Raw genomic sequence first — 19,258 nt, 5'->3', positions numbered from 1 at the left:
AACCGCCTGGCTGTGGGCGCCGCCCGCCTCCTCCCAGCACCCTCCTTCCTGCGTCTCGGTTGCCTGCCGGCGCTTGCCCTCTTCTCACCGGCCAGGTGCCGGCACACGCACACTCTGCCCCCCCCGCCAGGGCGCGCACTTCTCCCCGCGGCCTTTCTCTCGCGCGCTGCTCGGCGCTGTCCGCGCCGCCGCCGCCGGGGGCCGGGTGTCTTCCACCCTCCGACTCGCTCCACGGGCCCGCGCGCTTCTGCCCCGCCTCGGCGGCCTACCGACGCCTTGTCGTAGTCTGCCTGCGCCTGCGCAGAGAGCGTGGCCTCTCGGGAGGGGTTATGTGGTGGCGGCGGAGGCGGCAGCGGCTCTAGTGAGGCGCCCCACATGGAGCCTGCGCCGGGCGCAGCAGGTAGGGGCGGCCGCATTCCCCACCCCCACCCCCTTTTCCTGGTGCGGGGCGCAAGTAGCAGCAGCAGCAGCAGCAAGCGCCAGCCCCTACCCCTACCCCTGCCCCTGCCGCTCCCACCGCCCCAAGCTGTGCTGGGGGCACCGGGAAAGCCCCGCGCCTGCCCTGCGCGCCTCGGGGCTGTGGGAGGGAAACGTGCAGGTAGGCTGCCCGCTGGCTTTAAAGGTCGCCCTGGGGAGCGACGGTAACCCCGCTGTTTGCCCCGCCCTGGGGCCGTGTGGCCCAAGCTGGGTGCTGGTAGGAGCTTGCTCCCCCGCCCTCTCCCTGCCTGGGATTTTGATGCTGTCGTTGACCCTGGTTATGCTAGACCTGTGATTCTCAACCTGTCCTGCAGCAGGAGCCCCCTCCCCAACCTAGACATGTGGGGAAGGTAGCTCTGGCATGACCTCCTGATAGCAGCCTGCGACTCCCCCACTGCTATCCCCTCCCCCCCCCATAGACGGTCACTTGCTACTTGCAACAATAACAACTGGGATTAGTGTGACCAGATGTCCCAATTTTATAGGGACAGTCCTGATATTTGGGGACTATTTTGCCTATTTCTCCCCCATCCTGATTTTTCACACTTGCTGTCTGGTCACCCTAACTGTGGTCAAGTTTTAGTGTAGACAAGGTGCTGGTAGCTGCCTGCCTCTTAACCACTGTACTGTGTAAACCAGCTTTGGGCAGGGTTTGTTGGCTAGGTGGCTGAAATGTCATAATCCGGTCTACATTATCATTCCCATTGCTCCCACCAGAAGCAGGGATACTGGGGAATGTGAGGGTAGACACGGCTTATGACTAAGTGCTTTTCTACACAGGAAAATTATGTTGATGCAAGTTAAGGTGTGAATTTAAATCTGTCTTATATTTAAACCAATATAGTTATACCATAATAAGCCCCCATGTGGATGCTCTTATTCTGGCCTTTTTCTAGTTGAGTTTATATTGCTTGGGAAGGGTTTTAAGCTAAACAAATAAACAGTCATTTCTTATCCTGTAATAACTTTCACACAAGGTTTTATTTTGGCATAACTATATTGGTTTAACTGTATCCATATAAAGCCATGCCTACAGTAGGAGTGCTTTACCATCATATTGTGGGTGCGGTATATATCGGCTTATTATACTGGCAAAGCACTCCTAGAGTAGACACACCTAAACCAGCAGATCTACACTTTGTACTGGTATAGTAAGGCCACCCCCCACAAGTAAAATAAGCTATACTGATAAAAGTGTATCATTGCTGGTATAGTTGTGTTTTCAGTAGGAATGTCTATCAGCACAGCTGTGTTGGTCAGGAATCACACCTCTTCACACCCTGCCCTGACTGATGTAATTGTGCAGGGAGAAGTCTGTAATGTAGACCTAGCTTAATTGGCAAAATTTCCTGTGTAGAAAAGCCCTAAGGTCTTGTCCATGCAACAGAGTTCATAATTCTTGCTAGAAGTCTGACTTCCCATGCCCTACTTTTGGTAAACACGCAGCTATAAATCAAGATTAAACTCAGCAGAAAGCACTGTGTAAATGGGTTTTAAGAACATGTTATGCAAATTGCCTTACTCTTCTAGGTGGTGGTAGTGTTTGTTGGTAGTGTAATGCTCAGAAAAAAACCTTTGTCACACACTGATCAAAGAAAATGTTTTAGAAACTTGGTAGCAATGCCCATGTTTAATAATTGTTGGTGGCTTAGTTTCAACTATGATATGGTCGACGTATGTGAAAAAAGGACAGCTCCATGAGTTAGCATTCAGCAGCATTCCACTGCTATTTATGTACATAGCCACATCATTTTTAAAATGAAGAATCAATGAAAATGGTGATATACAACTGTATCTTCATTGTTAGATTAATAAAATTGTTTGTTCTTTGCATTCATCAGTAATAAAAACCTGCATTTGATCTGTCCTTATTCTACTGTTACACAGATTGAATGGCAATGAAACACGTTTTAGAACTCCTCAGGATGCAGTTGGGGAACTGCTATGCTGTATGAGGCCAGGCCTTGGATTCAGCTGTTATGCAGTGTCACCGCATATTGCTATCTCTCAGTATATTGCTATTTTGTTTTCCAGTATCTCTGCTTTCATTTTTTTAAAATAAAACTCAGGCTATGTCTACTCTACTCTGCAGTTTGGACTATATGGGTGTGAACAGCAATGTGGACTAAAGTGCTGTGGTGGAACTCCCCTGTGTGGACGCTCTGGGTGTGAATTAAAAGGTTTCTACTTTGTATTAATGCGATCCTGTTTGAAGAGGACTGTGTTAATGTGAACTAGAAAGTCTAGTTCTCATCCACATGGGGAAGTTATGGCGCAGCACTTTGGTCCGCACTGCTGTTCATGCCCCGTAGTCCAAACTGCAGGAAGAATGGGCAAGCCTTCAGTCACTGTTTGTTAGGTTGCGAAGAGAACCTCAAAATGTGAACCAGATATAACCAGAGCAGAGATATCTCTGAGTTTGCAAAGAGACTGGAGCAATAGCTGTGAGAGGTGTGAACTGCCCCATTTATTTCTGTGTTAACTCAGATCCCAGTGTGGTACTTTAAATGTCAACATAGTTAATTATTTAATTTTTCATGTAAAAAAGGAGAGGAAAGTTTTCATGAGCAATGTTCATTTTAGTGCCACAAGTAATGGTTGTGGTCTGCCTATATCACTGTGTATTGTTTTCCCGAATTAAGAAGAAACTAAGTCTAACTTGCCCAGCAGAGCCCACAGATGTATTGGAGCCCTTCTGATGGAGAGAAAAGCTCAAGGAGCCCATTAGAGCTACAATTGCAGCACAATCATATTTTGAACTGCATAATCTGTTGTGAGCAACATCTCAGTTTGGTCACTTGTATGGGTGCAGTTTGTTTTGTATGCAGAGCTTGAAAGAATATCGTTGCCATTTTTTCCCCAATTCAACCACTGTGTGAAGTGATCTGCTTACACAGAATTTTTTCAAGGGAGCCTCTTGGCTTTGTTGATGGTGGTTCTGCACTTCAATATTAGGTTCTGTTAGCAAGTCTCTTTTTAGGGACTCAGTTTCTCATTATACACTTACAAAATCTGATTTGTAGCAGGCTGGTTGCAACACTCTAGTACAGAGGTGGCCAAACTATGGCTTGCAGGCCACATATGGCTCTTTTACCATTAAAGTGTGGCTCACAAGCCCCTGCCATGCTGCCACCCCCTTCTCCACTTACCAGACTGGGAGGGAGGAGCTCAGGACCACTGCCTTGCAGTGGGCTGGTGGGGTTGGGAACCTGCTGGAAGGGATGGTTTTGATTAGCTGGGGTGGTGTTTCATGGACTGTTTTGTGAACTGCCCTGGGAAATAAGATAGCAAATAAATGATATAAGTATCAGGGACAGAGACTGAAGTAGTTTGGAATGCTGAACAGTTTAAAAAGATTCTTTACAGCTGAAAATAATGTAACCTAGAATTCTCAACTTTTTCCATCTTGGGATCACCTCCCATATAGCAATATGTGAAGAGCGGGATGGTCACAACCAAGTGTGTTTAAATGCTCAAAACTATATTACATGTGTAAGTATATATTTACTGTGGGCAGCTTTGATTTTTAATTTGGGGGATGGGGGGCGGCCTGTAACTGCCTATTCAAGGTGGTTGTGCTGTAGTGCAAGTGGCAGGCTGTGTAGGTGCAAGCAAAGTAAAGTGTGAGCTAGTTAGGCGCATAGCTAAGAATTTCCCCTCTTAGGCCTTTCTCTTGTTTCAGGGCAGAAATAACAGGGTCGGGTTCCTCTGTACTCGCTTCCTTGCTCTTAATTTTCTAAATGCATGCACAGCACTCATCTATGCTGTGAAAGAATATGCTGTAGGGGGGCTCTCTCATTAAGCAGCATTTTACTGGGTCTTGAAAGAAATAGATTCGTGACAAAACTGTTTGAAAAAAGAAAGCATCCTTGAGGTTTTGGACTTAAATTGAGGGGTCTAGCACTCAAATAGTTCTTCAGACAGGATTTCTTTGTACAAAAAGGTATTTGGAAAATGGATTAAAAAGTCATCAATAAAAGCCACCAATAAAATAAATGGCATAAATCATAAATAATTATATATGTTAGGAATGAGGTTCATACAACATTACACTCAGTCACTGATTGGATTTATTGTGTCGTGAGACCTAATCCAACAATACCCCATTTTATTTATATTTCTTATTTAGTGCTGATGCCATTAAATAATTTGGTTTCTGTTTCCTGCAAGTTAGTTTTTCTGTTTATCCAGATGCTGTTTGTTTTTGCTTTTCACAGTGATGTTAATTTTATGCTACATTCTCATTTTGTTCCTGTTTTTTATGTTTTTCATAAACATACAGCATTTCTCTTGAAGAGTTAGTCACTGATTTAAAAGGCTGTATTCCAGGTTGTCTGTTGAAGCTGTTCTGCTCCTAGCAGGCATGGAAACTGTGTTTTATGTACACCAATTAGTTCATGTGACTTGCATACCTCCTTTTTTTCCAATTATGCGGTCATACTTAGGACGTAGAGCATCTCATTCATATTTTCAGCTGCACTATCAAACCATTGTCTTGTGTTTGGGGAGTTCTAAATGCCGTGTTCTGCCAAGAATTTCTCATCTGGGGGTAGTGGTGAGCTAATATATGCAATAATAACTGTGGCAAGTGTATCGAGGGTATATGGGAAAGAGGGATGTTACTCTTGGGACTGCTGTTTTGGCAAGAGAAGCTGAAATGTTCAGGTTTGACTTCTGGAATGTTAAATAGTGTTGCACCTGGGACCTGATCTGCACTGATGCTGTCATTTTATTCTTGCTGTTGTATTTATGTATATCTTTTGACTGTAATATCACCTACCTAGAGAGTGTGTCTGTGTCATACGTATAGCACAAAATATGTTAAAGGAATTTTAAGTTACAAAGACAAAAGTTAGAAAATGTCAGAATTAAGTTGCCCGTGCTACCTTAATGCTATTCCCTTGTGAATATGCATTATGATAGTATATGATCATGTAATTAAAGATTGTTTTTTTCCACAGGGTACCTGCCTCATTTGATAGATTTGTTAGCATTTGAGGTTTACTTCTGGTCCCAGTGTACTCTATGGTCCTGCTGTCCAGCCTGTCTCACTGCTCCCTATCTCTGCTCCTCATGGAAGCAAGAAGAGTAGAGGGGCCAAGAAGGCAGTGTGAGAATGGAATTACATGATGGAGACTTGTTTTAACACCATACTCCCTATAGGTTCCCTGCCATACGTGCGGCTGTTAGGCTGGAGGGGCAGTCTTTTTCCAGGCTGTTTGTGCAAATTTCAGCCAACCACTTGACCCTCCTCATCACCTCTCCTTAGCCTTCAGGAGGGAGCCCTGACCTGACAGATCTGAGCAGCTCCATCAGCCTAGGACAGCTGTTGATTAACCTGATCAGATGGGACTACTCACAGTAGTAACCATTATGCTGTGTAGTAAGTGTTTGCAGGATGAGGACTTTAATTATTTCCTCACAATTAATAAGAAGTAAATAGAGAATGGCTTCAGCTCTGGCAGTTCTCTACTCTCTGGATCATAAAGTTGTCTTCTTAGGATCTTCTTTGAAGTATGTTTGGCTGTGTTTGTTATTAAGCAGATACCTGGGTATTTGAAACCCCCATAATTAACAAAAATATGGCACTTTGCCTTGTCTGCCTTTCTATTTCTTTCCAAGTGTTATAGTGTTGCTGAAACTGATTTTTGACTTACTGCAGTGTAGCCATTGTGGATTACTAGCAAACATGCTTGTCAGTATTCTTATAATCCAGTACTGCCATATTGCAAGAACACATGAGCCCCAAAGCAAAATGTAAGATAACAAATTCAGCCAGTGAAAAAGGTGAAAATTGACTTCGAGGTGATGATAGAATGGTGAGAAGTTAGAGCTTCAGAAATTTTCCCTGGTGTTGTCATCCTTGTACTCTATCTTAATTTGAATTGATGTGAATATAGGATAGAGAAATCTCAAAATCTGTAACTTTTTAAATACAAAGATATATACTACCATCGGTTTTAAGAAAAACCTAAATATACAGCTGTAAAGAGCAACTGCAGACTGTTTAAAATGGTTGTTTAATTAGGATTTCAGGGTTTTCATGTCAAATTTACTTTTCGTTTTGATGATTTTATTACCTAAAAAATATAAAAACAAAATTTCATGAGTAAAGAGCAAGCTACTTAGGAGCCAAATCCTGCAAACATTTATACACAAGTGAGCCCTATGAACTCCATAGGATTACTCATGTGCCTAAAGTTGCTCACTTAGTAAATGTCTGCAGAATCAGATCCTAAGATCCCAGTTCTGCAATGAGCTCTTCACAGGTAGACCTCGGGACTCAATGGAGCCCCACCACTTTCAGTGGGACTGTGGGTAGAGTTCACTGCAGAATTGGAGTCAAAGGCCCCAGCCTTGCAACCGATAGCACATGGGAGGACCTTTGCACCCATGTGGATCCCTTCTGACTTCAGTGTGCCTCTCTGTAGGTACAGGCTGTAGGATTGTGGCCTCGGTGTGTCAACTGTATATTCAACTAATGTTCAAACTTAAATGATTTTTAATGATTATCTGTTGTAGGGGTGAAAAAATCCTAACATTAGAAATGTCATCTTCATATTCCGTATCTTTAAGAATCTGTGTAATCTGTTCAACATTATTCATTTAAAAAATCTACTGTACCCCATTTTTCACAATACTAATTACTATCAGTAGCAGAGATTTTTTAATGCAACAATTTACATGTTTTAAAACCATAACTAATATTCGTGTGTGTGTGTGTGTATATATACACACACATAATCATATGAAAATTATACATTCATAACACCATCGTGCAGTTCCCCTCTCCACAGAGTTTTAAAACAATTAAATATGGTAAATTTTCCAGCAGAAAATCTGACACACACATTGGTAATTTTAAGACTATAGGCATAAAATAGTAAGCAGGAGATGAGAATTTTGGAGGAACGCATTATTTCCCTGGAGGGATAGCAAGGACATACTCATCCTTGTACATTCAAAAACATTGTAATGAGAATATTAAAAGAAATCTGAGTTCTTTGATAGCTTTAAAATCCCCTCCCCCCCAAATTTAAATATGTTGTTAATGCAGATTGTGTTCTAATAAAAATAGAATAGGAAGGAAGTACCCACTAGTATGTCTGTATTTAACATTGTACTATCACTTTTATCTATAAACCATGTATTAAAAGATTTATAACTAGAACATAGTAACAGTGGTTAAAAAAACAACAAACAAAGCTCAAATTTAATATTGAGTCTTATGATTCAGGAATTATTTTGACTGAGTCAGTTTTCAAATTATGCAAAAGCAAAAATTTATCTAAAAAGCTTGTGTAACTCAGCTAAAAATGGAACAATTTTAACTTAAAGTAATTACTGTATTTCATAATAATTTTAAATGCTGTATATACTATGTATTCTTATATATAAAATATCTCTCTCGCGTGCACACACACTCGTGTCAATTAAGGGAAATGGAGTGGGAGGAAGAGGAAGGCAAGCCCTTCCTCCCAGCTTTATAATCTAGAGTTTAAAATGTGATGCATCTTTTTGTGGGGAATTTTTCCATTTTTGTTTATAATCTACAAGTAATCAGGAAAATGAATCTTATTTCTTTTAATGCAGGTGTTTTTAAAGTCTGTCACTTTTTAATTAACCTGTTTAGCTTGCTTTGATCCTTGGATGGCTGCAAGAATTGGATGAAATGCAGCTTGTCCTCCGGAAAACTAACTACTGGCAGATATACATCTTGGATGCCAGCTGATAGGAAGCAGGGAATGGAAAGGTGTGGAAACAGTGTCACTTACCTTTGTGTTACAGTATTGCCAAGCCCAGGCATTCAGCAATCCTGACCCAGGTCCCAAAAAATAATGAAATTGACATAAAAACAGATTTTTAAAACAAATAATGGTGGGTTTCTTTATTATCCTTATTGCTTTTTGAACATTTTAGGGTTCATGTTATCAAGCTTTTCTCTGCAACCCCAAATATTAGAAACTTATTTATTTTTAAAAAATGAGAGAGCTGAAATTTGCACGTCATCAAATGGGTCCAGGAACTGGGGCTTTAAGAAAAGCCTCAAATATTATGACTCATGATAAAATTATGACCGTTGATAACACTGGCCTTCTCTTTCCTCATTCCTCTTACCATGATACAAAGTCATCTAAAATATTCAAAACACCTCTCTGGTCCTCTTGTTTCCTCCTAGAGATTAATTGACTTTGTTTTCTCCATTCTGTTTGTCTTTGTCAGCCATTTTTGGCTGATGCTGTGAACTCCAAGTTTTACTGTGAGTGAGAGAGAGAAATCAGTATTGTTAAAATTTCCCCCTCTCTTCCTTCTTCCCCCCCACCCACACTTTTACTCTTTGATACTCTAATAATTAAGACCGTATAAATACTTGCATAAACGGATCAATATTTTCCTCTCATTTGTCCTTTATAGGAGCAAAGGAAAGAAAGATGTGAGGTTACTTAAACAGCAGCTTATGAAGCCAGTTTTAACTAAGCAGGAAGAAGACAACAATTAATAGGGTGTATTTTCAATAACACACGTTCTCTTCCACCCCCAAAACCCTGCCAGCTGGAGGTTGCTAAGAAAGGCAGCGGTAGGTTCGGAGGCCACCAGCAAGGTCCACGAACCACACCGTGGTGAGTTGCTCCGATGCAACCCCCAGCAGCCATGAAATGGAGGAGGGTACTGTTGTTTATCAGGATGCTGTTCTTGTAGGGTCTTCACTGTCATAACAGCCTTTGGTTAGTAGTAGTTGTCTAATAAATGTGACAGTCCCCTCTATATTAGCTGCTAGAAGCAAAAATAAACTTTTTTTTGGTCTCTTCTTCCCCTCTCAAGAGCCTCCTGACTATTGCAAAGGTCCCCTCTACAGTATTCTTTCCTACATAGCTTCCTGGCTTCTGTGAGGAGGAAGGACGGGGGATGTTACCAGTACTCCGTGTTTTGTGAATTCTTTGTGGTTTCTATTCTTTTCTAGAATTTAGTCCTGATACTCTGGTTTTTGTTGTTGTATCTATTTCCTGGATTTCCCCCCCTCCCCCCCATAAAAATAATGAAAACCGTTAAACCAAATGGCTATGGCTCTTTGCCATCCAAGGCAATAAATAGTTTTTGCAGCTGAAGCTTTTAATCAACCACAGAAGATTATTACAAATGTTGTCTTGTGCATATGACAAGAGAACTGTTTCAAGCAATGAGATTTGACAAAACCGACAGCTTTTCTTTTGTGAAGAAAGTTATGTGCCTGCTTAGGTGTTTTGCTGAATAAAGGTTTCAGAGTAGCAGCCGTGTTAGTCTATATTCGCAAAAAGAAAAGGAGTACTAGTGGCACCTTAGAGACTAACCAATTTATTTGAGCATAAGCTTTCGATGAAGTGAGCTGTAGCTCATGAAAGCTTATGGTCAATAAATTGGTTAGTCTCTAAGGTGCTACTAGTAATCCTTTTCTTTTTGCTGAATAAAGTTAGTCCCTGATTCAGCAATACGTCTGCTTTCTCCCCCTTGGATCCCTTCCTTTAATTCCTTATATTGTATTCTCTTCCAGGCTAGGCGACAGTTTTTATGTCTCCTTTCTTCTCTCTACACATTCACTTTTTTTTTATCTCCATTCTTTTGTTTACCTCTCTACTTTTATGCCCTTGCTCTCTCCTCTCTCTTTCTCTTACCATCTCTCTAGGTGAAGTAGTAGTACTTGCAAAAAGAAAAGGAGTACTTGTGGCACCTTAGAGACTAACCAACTAACTGTAGCTCACGAAAGCTTATGCTCAAATAAATTGGTTAGTCTCTAAGGTGCCACAAGTACTCCTTTTCTTTTTGCAAATACAGACTAACACGGCTGTTACTCTGAAACGTAGTAGTACTTGGTTACTCTGTTGAAAGAAGCCAATAGCTCCTGCCACAGTTTTCCTCAGGTGAAGGAGCCAGCGGTGCCACTCACCCTGTTTTTGAAGCTCTGGTATTAGTTTTCTTAATTTCTGAGTACATATGGTTAGCTTGCTGCAGTTTGTTTCATTTACGCTATTGTGGGATTTCCCATGTCCCTTTGCAAAGGAAACCTGTAACGCAAAACAAAAATATGTTGTCATAACATAGTTACGAACGGACTGTTCTGTAATGAACTTCTTAGAATAAAATGTGATGTCTGACTCGCTGAACAGTGAACTTGCAGATTAGTGAGTTTTCTTTGGGAAGGTGTAATACTGTTGGCAAATGGCAAAAAGAATGGGGACTTGACAGCATGGGTTGTGACTCTACCTTCAGGTATCCCCTTATGAAGTCCTGCATTTCATACATGGCAGCAGTTGTTACTGACTTTCATTGGCTGGATGTTAATTGTCTTCTGAGTAAACAAGGCTTAGAGAGTAGCTACAGTGTGGGGGAAGAGGTGAAAGGAGTGGAAATGAAGTGATCTCAGAGAACATAACTTTTTTGATGGTAAAGCTCACTGTAGTTACTGCGGGCTATTCTGTGTGGTAGATTGTGATCTTGGTCTTTCTTTTTATTGTATTTGTCAGACTTGAAGTGGAAAAGCTATTTACATTATATATCAAGTGAATATTTTTTCTAAGCATTGTTCAACTGATTTTTATTGTTCTTAACTGCTATCTTACTTGATACTGAAGTGGTAAGTATTGTCTTTTGGTCACTAACCTCTCTAGAAGTGCATACTGCATCACACATTGGGGCAGATCCTCAACTGGTGTAAATTATCATAGTTGATTTAGGACACCTTATACCAGCTCAGGATCTGCCCCAGTAGGTTTACTGTGTTGGAGGGTGTACTATATAATGGGGTAGAACTGGAGACAGAGGTCTGTGTTGTATGTCTAGCTCTGCCACTGACTCGCTGTATGACATTTGTAAAGTTATTGAATGCCTGGTTTGAAGACCCTGCTGGGGCTTAGGAATGAGAGAGGCAGCGGTGTGCATGCCCACTGTCGGAAACACAGGCACCTAGGGGACTTTTAACAGTGGAAATTTTGACACCTCAGGACTTTAGGCACCTCCATGGTTAGGTGGCAGATGAGTGGAGTTTTGAGGATCTCAGTGTTGGATTTAGGTGCCTAATTACCACTTTAGGCATATAGGTCCTTTTGCAGATATAGCCCTGTCCATTTATTGCAGTTGGGTAACCTTAAAATTCCAATACAGAGTGACAAGGGATACAGCTGGGGAGATGTGCAAAATTTTGACTCTGTCAATTTATTGAGAAGGACTTGTTGATCACTGTTGTCACAACTTTCATTGCCGTTCAAAGAAAACTATTTCATTTTCTAATAGAACAAAGAGCCAACTATTACGGCATAATGTGAATAAGATTGGAGTAACATGAATGAATTATGATTTTGAGTAAAAACAGTTTTTCAAGTGTAATTGTTATGACAATCTTTTCTCTTAAACCCTGTTACAAAATATTAATTAGGTGTGTTGTCTCAGATACTTTAAACTGCCACCTTTTCTACCTTTATACTCTAACTTAGGCCATCCTTGGTATACACTCAATTTGAGCACCAAAACTAAATTGGTTTAGGTAAATGAGTGCAACCCCTTGGTGCAGACACTCTCTAATTTTGGATTAAGATCCTCCAGATCTAGGGCTATGTCTATACTACCGCGATAAGTTGACCTATGCTACGCAACTCCAGCTACGTGAATAACATAGCTGGAGTTGATGTACCTTAGGTCGAGTTACTACAGGGCGTTGACAGGAGAAACTCTCCCGTCGACTTACCTTACTCTTCTCGGGGGTAGAGTACAGGGGTCGACTGGAGAGCTATCTGCTGTCGATTTGGCGGATCTTCACTCGACCCGCTAAGTCGAACGCCTGTGGATTGATCTTAAAACATCGATCCCAGCTGTAGTGTAGATGTAGTGTGGGGGCCTGCCTGGTCTACAGATTTACTTAAATGGGTGCTCAAATTGTGTGTAGATTAGGCTTTTGTTGGAGAGAGCACAGACAAGTGATTTAACTTTCTTTGTGCAATATGTCCATGGAACTTAAAAATATGGAAACTGCAGTTTAACATCAGGTTGACTTTGAAATTGATGACACCAAGAGAATAAGTTATGTAATCGAGACGAGCCAAACCCTAACAGAATGAAGGACTGTTATATAGGGATCATGTCCTAAAGAGGAGGGCGAATAACACTAACATATCCATCATTAGTTGGTACATTTCGTAGTCATTTAATATAAAGCAGCTATGTTTATTGGTTTGTCCTATGTCTTTGGCTTAATAACTCAAGCCTGTGTGTGTGTGTTTTACTGTAGTGCTATTTAAAGGTTGAATCTATAGATTTTTATTGATTCTTTGAACTCATGTGGTAACGATTTTAGGATTTTCCTTTTCCTCTTTTCATTCATTTGCAGCATACACTACATAACTGTGGTCACTGTATTAAAGTTATAGAGTTTGAATGTAGTATGTAACAAGAAAATTTAACAATTAATTTGATTGCTGGCAGTTCAAAATATTACATGAAGCAAAGCCAGGTAACATAAGTGGCCCTGAGTGGTCATTATCTCCTCCATGTTTGCTGCTGTGTTGAATTTCATTTGTGGAATGCTAATTAGACCATTTAGCTTTCCTATGGCCGATAGAAAAAAAGGAGTTTGGTTTTTTTTTAAAGGGCGGGACAGGGAGAGAGAGAAAAGACTTAGAAAGCCGGTAGGGAATACTTGTTCTCCTAGCGTGAAATCTTGGAGCTATTGAAGTCTATAGAAGGTTTCCCATAATGCTTCAAGTTACATATTTTACTCAGATTTGAGACACTGGGCCTTGATTCACCATTGCTTTGCATTTATATAGCTATTTACAAGTTGTTATCAAATCAGAGTTAGTACCATTCTCAGCACTAACTGACTTGGTCATATTTTTTGCAAAAGATGCTGAAAAGAGCTATGCTGATTCATGTACATTTTATCCAGCAGCCAAATGTTACATTGATAGATTTTGATTGGTTGAGCCTTGTCTACACATGAAAGTTAATTGGAATAATATGACATGAATTAATAATGAATAGTTAATTTACAATTAATTCCATGAGTGGATGCTCCTATTACAGAATAAGAGTGCCTTACATTGAATTAGCTTAGTCCACTTCCAAAGATCAGCAATAGCTATTCCAGAATAACTTCTCATATAGACAAGACCAGTATGATTTCTCATGGTATGTGAATATCACTTTTGTACCGAGTAACATTATAAATGGGCTCTATAAAGAATAATAATGCTGGTATACGAAACAAAGTTAAAATTGAGAATATTGATTTAACTAAAATATTAGCTGTAATGGTGATCTTTGTCATGAAAACTAGAACATAGACTCGAATCTAAATGATAAGGGTTTTTCACTCCTCTCTTCACCTTTGTAGAAGGTTGTTTTGGGGTTTGTTTTAATGCCTGCCCTAGAACTCCAAGGTAAGAGTGCTTTGTGAGCAAAAGGATAACTGTCTTTATCTTTTGATTCTGTATATTGCTATATTATAATCCTCTGTTTTATTGCCAGATTCCCACAGTAATATCACAGATTCAGTACTCTGTAACCTCATGGTGTTAGCAAACTTCAAGAGATGGTGAGATAGGAATGAGAGGGGAGCTTTTGACAAATGTTGGTCTCTCTGTTGCACTTTAATCTACAAAGTAACCAAGGATTTTATCTGAGGGTATGGCTACACTTGCAGATGTAGAGCGCTGTGGGTTAAACCCGTCTTCGTAGAGCACAGTAGGGAAAGCGCTGCAGTCTGTCCACACTGACAGCTGCAAGCGCACTGGCGTGGCCACATATGTGGTTCTTGGAGCGGCATTGGGAGTAGTGCATTATGGGCAGCTATCCCACAGAGCACGTCTTCCCATTCTGGCATGGTGTCTTGTGGAAAGGGGGCGGGGAGTACGGGGCATTCTGGGTCCTGTCCCAACGCCCCGTGATGCATCAGTTTGCATCCCAGCATTCCCTTTGCTTCCATCCACATTTGGTGCCATCTTTCAACGTTTTTTGAAGCGCTCTGTCTTCCCTTTCAGTCTGTGGGAATGGAGCCCGAACTGCTGAGGAGTATGCTGACGAGTCTCCCCAGCACGTCACTTTGGCAGTCGAGTTACTCCTTATGATCCAAAGTGACAGTGGGGGCTCAGACGATGATATCGACTTGAGTAATGCATATGACACAAGATTGCTTGTGGCGTTCACGGACATGCGCACCACCATGGAACAGTGCGTTTGGCCTCAGGAAACAAGCACAGCATGGTGGGATCACGTTGTTATGCAAGTCTGGGATGATGTGCCATGGCTGCAGAACTTTTGGATGAGAAAAACCACTTTCATGGGACTGTGTGAGGAGCTCGCCCCCACCCTGTGGCGCAAGGACACGAGATTGAGAGCTCCCCTAACGGAGGAGAAGTGGGTGACTATTGCAATCTGGAAGCTGGCAACTCCAGACACCTACCGATCGGTTGCTAACCAGTTTGGAGTGGGGAAGTCAACCGTTGGAATCGTGTTGATGCAAGTTTGCAGGGCCATTAATCGCATCCTGCTCAGCAGAACCGTGACTCTGGGTAATGTGCATGACATAGTGGCTGGCTTTGCACAAATGGGTTTCCCTAACTGCGGAGGGGGGATAGATTGCACTCATATTCCAAATCTGGCACTGGCCCACCTAGCCTCTGAGTATGTTAATCGGAAGGGGTATTTCTTGATGGTTCTCCAGGTGCTTGTGGATCACCGTGGGCGTTTCATTGACATTAACACAGGCTGGTCCAGAAAGGTGAATGACACCCGCATCTTTGGGAACACTGGCCTGTTCAGGAAGCTGCAAGCCGGAACTTTTTTCCCAGACCAGAAGATGACCATAGGGGAAGTCAAAATGCCCACTGAGATCCTTGGAGACCCCGCTTACCATGCCATGGCTCATGGAAACCCTAAACAGGGAGCCTTGACAGCAGCAAGGAGCAGTTCAACAACAGGCTGAGCCAGTGCAGAATGACTGTGGAGTGTGCTTTTGGCCCTTTAAAGAGCCGCTGGCGCGCTCTGTATGGAAAGCTGGACCTGGCCGATGACAGCATCCCCGCGATTATATCTGCGTGTTGTACCCTCCATAACATTTGTGAAGGGAAGGGTGAAAGATTCACTCAGGCATGGAACTCGGAGGTTCAACACCTGGAGGCTGAATTTGAACAGCCAGAGAGCAAGGCTATTAGAGGGGCTGCAAGGATTAGGGATGCCTTAAGGGAGCAATTCGAGGCTGAAAGCCACTGGTAATGTCTGGTGCCCTGCACGGGAGTGAAGTGCAGTGGTTCCAATGTTAGCAGGAATCTGTTTGCTACGCTGACTTGCAGTGCCTGTTTTTTTCCTGGGCTAAGGTATCATAGAATCATAGAATATCAGGGTTGGAAGGGACCCCAGAAGGTCATCTAGTCCAACCCCCTGCTCAAAGCAGGACCAATTCCCAGTTAAATCATCCCAGCCAGGGCTTTGTCAAGCCTGACCTTAAAAACCTCTAAGGAAGGAGATTCTACCACCTCCCTAGGTAACGCATTCCAGTGTTTCACCACCCTCTTAGTGAAAAAGTTTTTCCTAATATCCAATCTAAACCTCCCCCACTGCAACTTGAGACCATTACTCCTCGTTCTGTCATCTGCTACCATTGAGAACAGTCTAGAGCCATCCTCTTTGGAACCCCCTTTCAGGTAGTTGAAAGCAGCTATCAAATCCCCCCTCATTCTTCTCTTCTGCAGGCTAAACAATCCCAGTTCCCTCAGCCTCTCCTCATAACTCATGTGTTCCAGTCCCCTAATCATTTTTGTTGCCCTTCGCTGGACTCTCTCCAATTTATCCACATCCTTCTTGAAGTGTGGGGCCCAAAACTGGACACAGTACTCCAGATGAGGCCTCACCAATGTCGAATAGAGGGGAACGATCACGTCCCTCGATCTGCTCGCTATGCCCCTACTTATACATCCCAAAATGCCATTGGCCTTCTTGGCAACAAGGGCACACTGCTGACTCATATCCAGCTTCTCGTCCACTGTCACCCCTAGGTCCTTTTCCGCAGAACTGCTGCCTAGCCATTCGGTCCCTAGTCTGTAGCTGTGCATTGGGTTCTTCCGTCCTAAGTGCAGGACCCTGCACTTATCCTTATTGAACCTCATCAGATTCCTTTTGGCCCAATCTTCCAATTGGTCTAGGTCCTTCTGTATCCTATCCCTCCCCTCCAGCGTATCTACCACTCCTCCCAGTTTAGTATCATCCGCAAATTTGCTGAGAGTGCAATCCACACCATCCTCCAGATCATTTATGAAGATATTGAATAAAACCGGCCCCAGGACCGACCCTTGGGGCACTCCACTTGATACCGGCTGCCAACTAGACATGGAGCCATTGATCACTACCCGTTGAGCCCGACAATCTAGCCAGCTTTCTACCCACCTTATAGTGCATTCATCCAGCCCATACTTCCTTAACTTGCTGACAAGAATACTATGGGAGACCGTGTCAAAAGCTTTGCTAAAGTCAAGAAACAATACATCCACTGCTTTCCCTTCATCCACAGAACCAGTAATCTCATCGTAAAAGGCGATTAGATTAGTCAGGCATGACCTTCCCTTGGTGAATCCATGCTGGCTGTTCCTGATCACTTTCCTCTCATGTAAGTGCTTCAGGATTGATTCTTTGAGGACCTGCTCCATGATTTTTCCAGGGACTGAGGTGAGGCTGACTGGCCTGTAGTTCCCATATCTTTTACTTTTATGCAATAATAAAGAATGTTTTTAAAGCCAAAAAAGCCATTTATTGAAAAGAGACACAACTGCTTGGGAAACAGAAAGGGCAAGGGGTTGGGGAACGGTACAATCACAGATTTGCGTATGTCCTATCTGGAGTGCTGTGCAATGTGTGCTGCAGTTCAGGATGGCTATACCGCATGGTGATGGGGGTTGAGTGCGGTGGGGTAAGGGTCACAGTTTTTAGGGCGGGGTGGTGAAGCTACAGGGGTTGGAGGCATCTGGTGGCGGTAAGAACCCGGATGTTGGGGAAAGTGGGTTGGAGGTTACATGGGGGCACAAGGGAAAGAGTTTTGGGACAAGGGCTGCGGGGGGGGCGGCACGGCGCGGTAGTGCTCCGCATGCATTGCTACAAGTGCCTGTATCGAGTCCGCTTGGTGCTCCATGTTTCTTAGCAGCCACTCCATGCTTTGGTGCCGATGATCCGCATTCTGCTGGCGGACCCTCCTTTCACTCTCCTGCCATTCCTGCACTTTTTGATTTTCATTACTTGAATGCTGCATTACTTCATGCAACATGTCTTCCTTGCTTCTACATGGCCTCTTTCAGATTCTTTGGAGTCTTTCAGCCAGTGATAACACGGATGGCTGAGATCTCAAGGTTGCATCTGTAAAGGCAAAATGCAACCCTTAACAGAGGCAGCATTATTCATACCAGACAGAGCAATGATTCCCCGTACTTAAGGGCAAGCACAGTCTACACAATAGCATAATTTGCCCATCCCAAAGCGAGCGCATGTAACCCACGGGAGCCCCAAAATGGTGAGTAAGCACAGGGTCAAGCGTGACTGATTGTTTATGGCTGTACTCTCCTCTGGGTTTCTGTGCCTTGGGGAGAGCCAACAGCTGCAGTGGACCCCTATACTGAACACTCTCCCCACATTTTCCACGGAAGTTTGTCCTGGAAGATATCTTGCTGCAGAGGGTGACCTAGGAAGCAAGGGAGGTCTTCTACTGCAATGCGGCTTCCGCCCTGGCCCGTATGCAGTTTGCCTGTGTGCAGCAATGGTCCCCCTGCCCCTGGGCACAGTGGCGCGGACAAGTTAGCCTGACTGTGACAAGGACCACAGTGGCTCTCGCGAGAAACCCTGACAAGCACATTGCACAAGTTCTGGATGAGACCTGTGAAGAGATCACTGAGGCTGATTACTGCGATGTGAGAGAGCACATTATCGCCCTATTCCGCATCTAGGCATGCATGCAGCCCTAACCCTCCTCACCCTAGGAGCCCGCACTGAATATCTTGCTTCCCAAAATAAAAGCCACTTACTGGGAACGTCCTCTGGTGTTTGTCCTTCCCCAAGTACCGGCCGCCGCAACTGGCTACCTTCCTCCTGGCTTGAGAACAGCTCCTGGATGCACGCATCTAAGAATTCCGGGGTGTCTTCCTCCACCTCAGCATACTCGCTCCCGCTTTGCTGCTGCTCTTCCTCCTCCTCCTCCTCCTGCCTTGTTGCACTGGGCTCCGAAGTGTCCGTGATGATCCCCGGAGTGGACGTGGGGTCGCCTCCAAGTATTGTGCCCAGCTCTTTGTAGAAACGGCAGGTCGTGGGGGCAGCACCAGAGTGGCGGTTTGCTTCGTGGGCTTTGCGGTAGGCATTCTGCAGCTCCTTCACTTTAATCCTGCACTACAGTGAGTCCCGGTCATGGCTCCTTTCCATCATGTCCCTTGATATCTGCCCAAAGGGATCGTAATTTCTATGGCTGGAGCGCAACTGGGACTGGACAGCTTCCTCCCCCCAAACACTGATGAGATCCAGCAACTCTCTGTTGCTCCATAGTGGGGCTCGCCTGGCACGTGGAGGCATGGTCACCTGGTAAGATTCGCTGAGAGCACTCTGCGCCTGGCTGAGCAAACAGGAAGGGATTTTTCAAAATCCCCAGAGAAAGGGCGGGTCTGATGGTTGGTCACCTGAGGACAGGGCAGTAGAGTTCAAAGTGATGACCAGAGTGGCTAGCACAGTCATTGTGGGACACCTCTGGAGGCGGATCAGAGTGCACTATAGGACTAGGGCGTCCACA

General features: G+C 43.6%; 1 protein-coding gene across 1 annotated transcript in view; it reads left to right on the top strand.

Moving 5' to 3' along the window:
* Positions 1 to 248: 248 nt before the first annotated feature.
* Positions 249 to 19,258, top strand: part of CMC1 (C-X9-C motif containing 1) — a 70,224-nt gene continuing 51,214 nt past the window's right edge. The window contains exon 1 of the mRNA XM_084619488.1: positions 249 to 400. Coding sequence (XP_084475614.1) covers positions 376 to 400 — 25 coding nt within the window. The 5' untranslated portion in view covers positions 249 to 375. The remainder of the gene's footprint in view (positions 401 to 19,258) is intronic.

The sequence above is a fragment of the Lepidochelys olivacea genome, assembly GCF_965140295.1.
Source record: "Lepidochelys olivacea isolate rLepOli2 genome assembly, chromosome: 2".
NCBI lineage: Eukaryota > Metazoa > Chordata > Testudines > Cheloniidae > Lepidochelys > Lepidochelys olivacea.
Note: the sequence above shows the minus strand (reverse complement) of the source record. Positions and strands in the feature narration are given on the sequence as shown.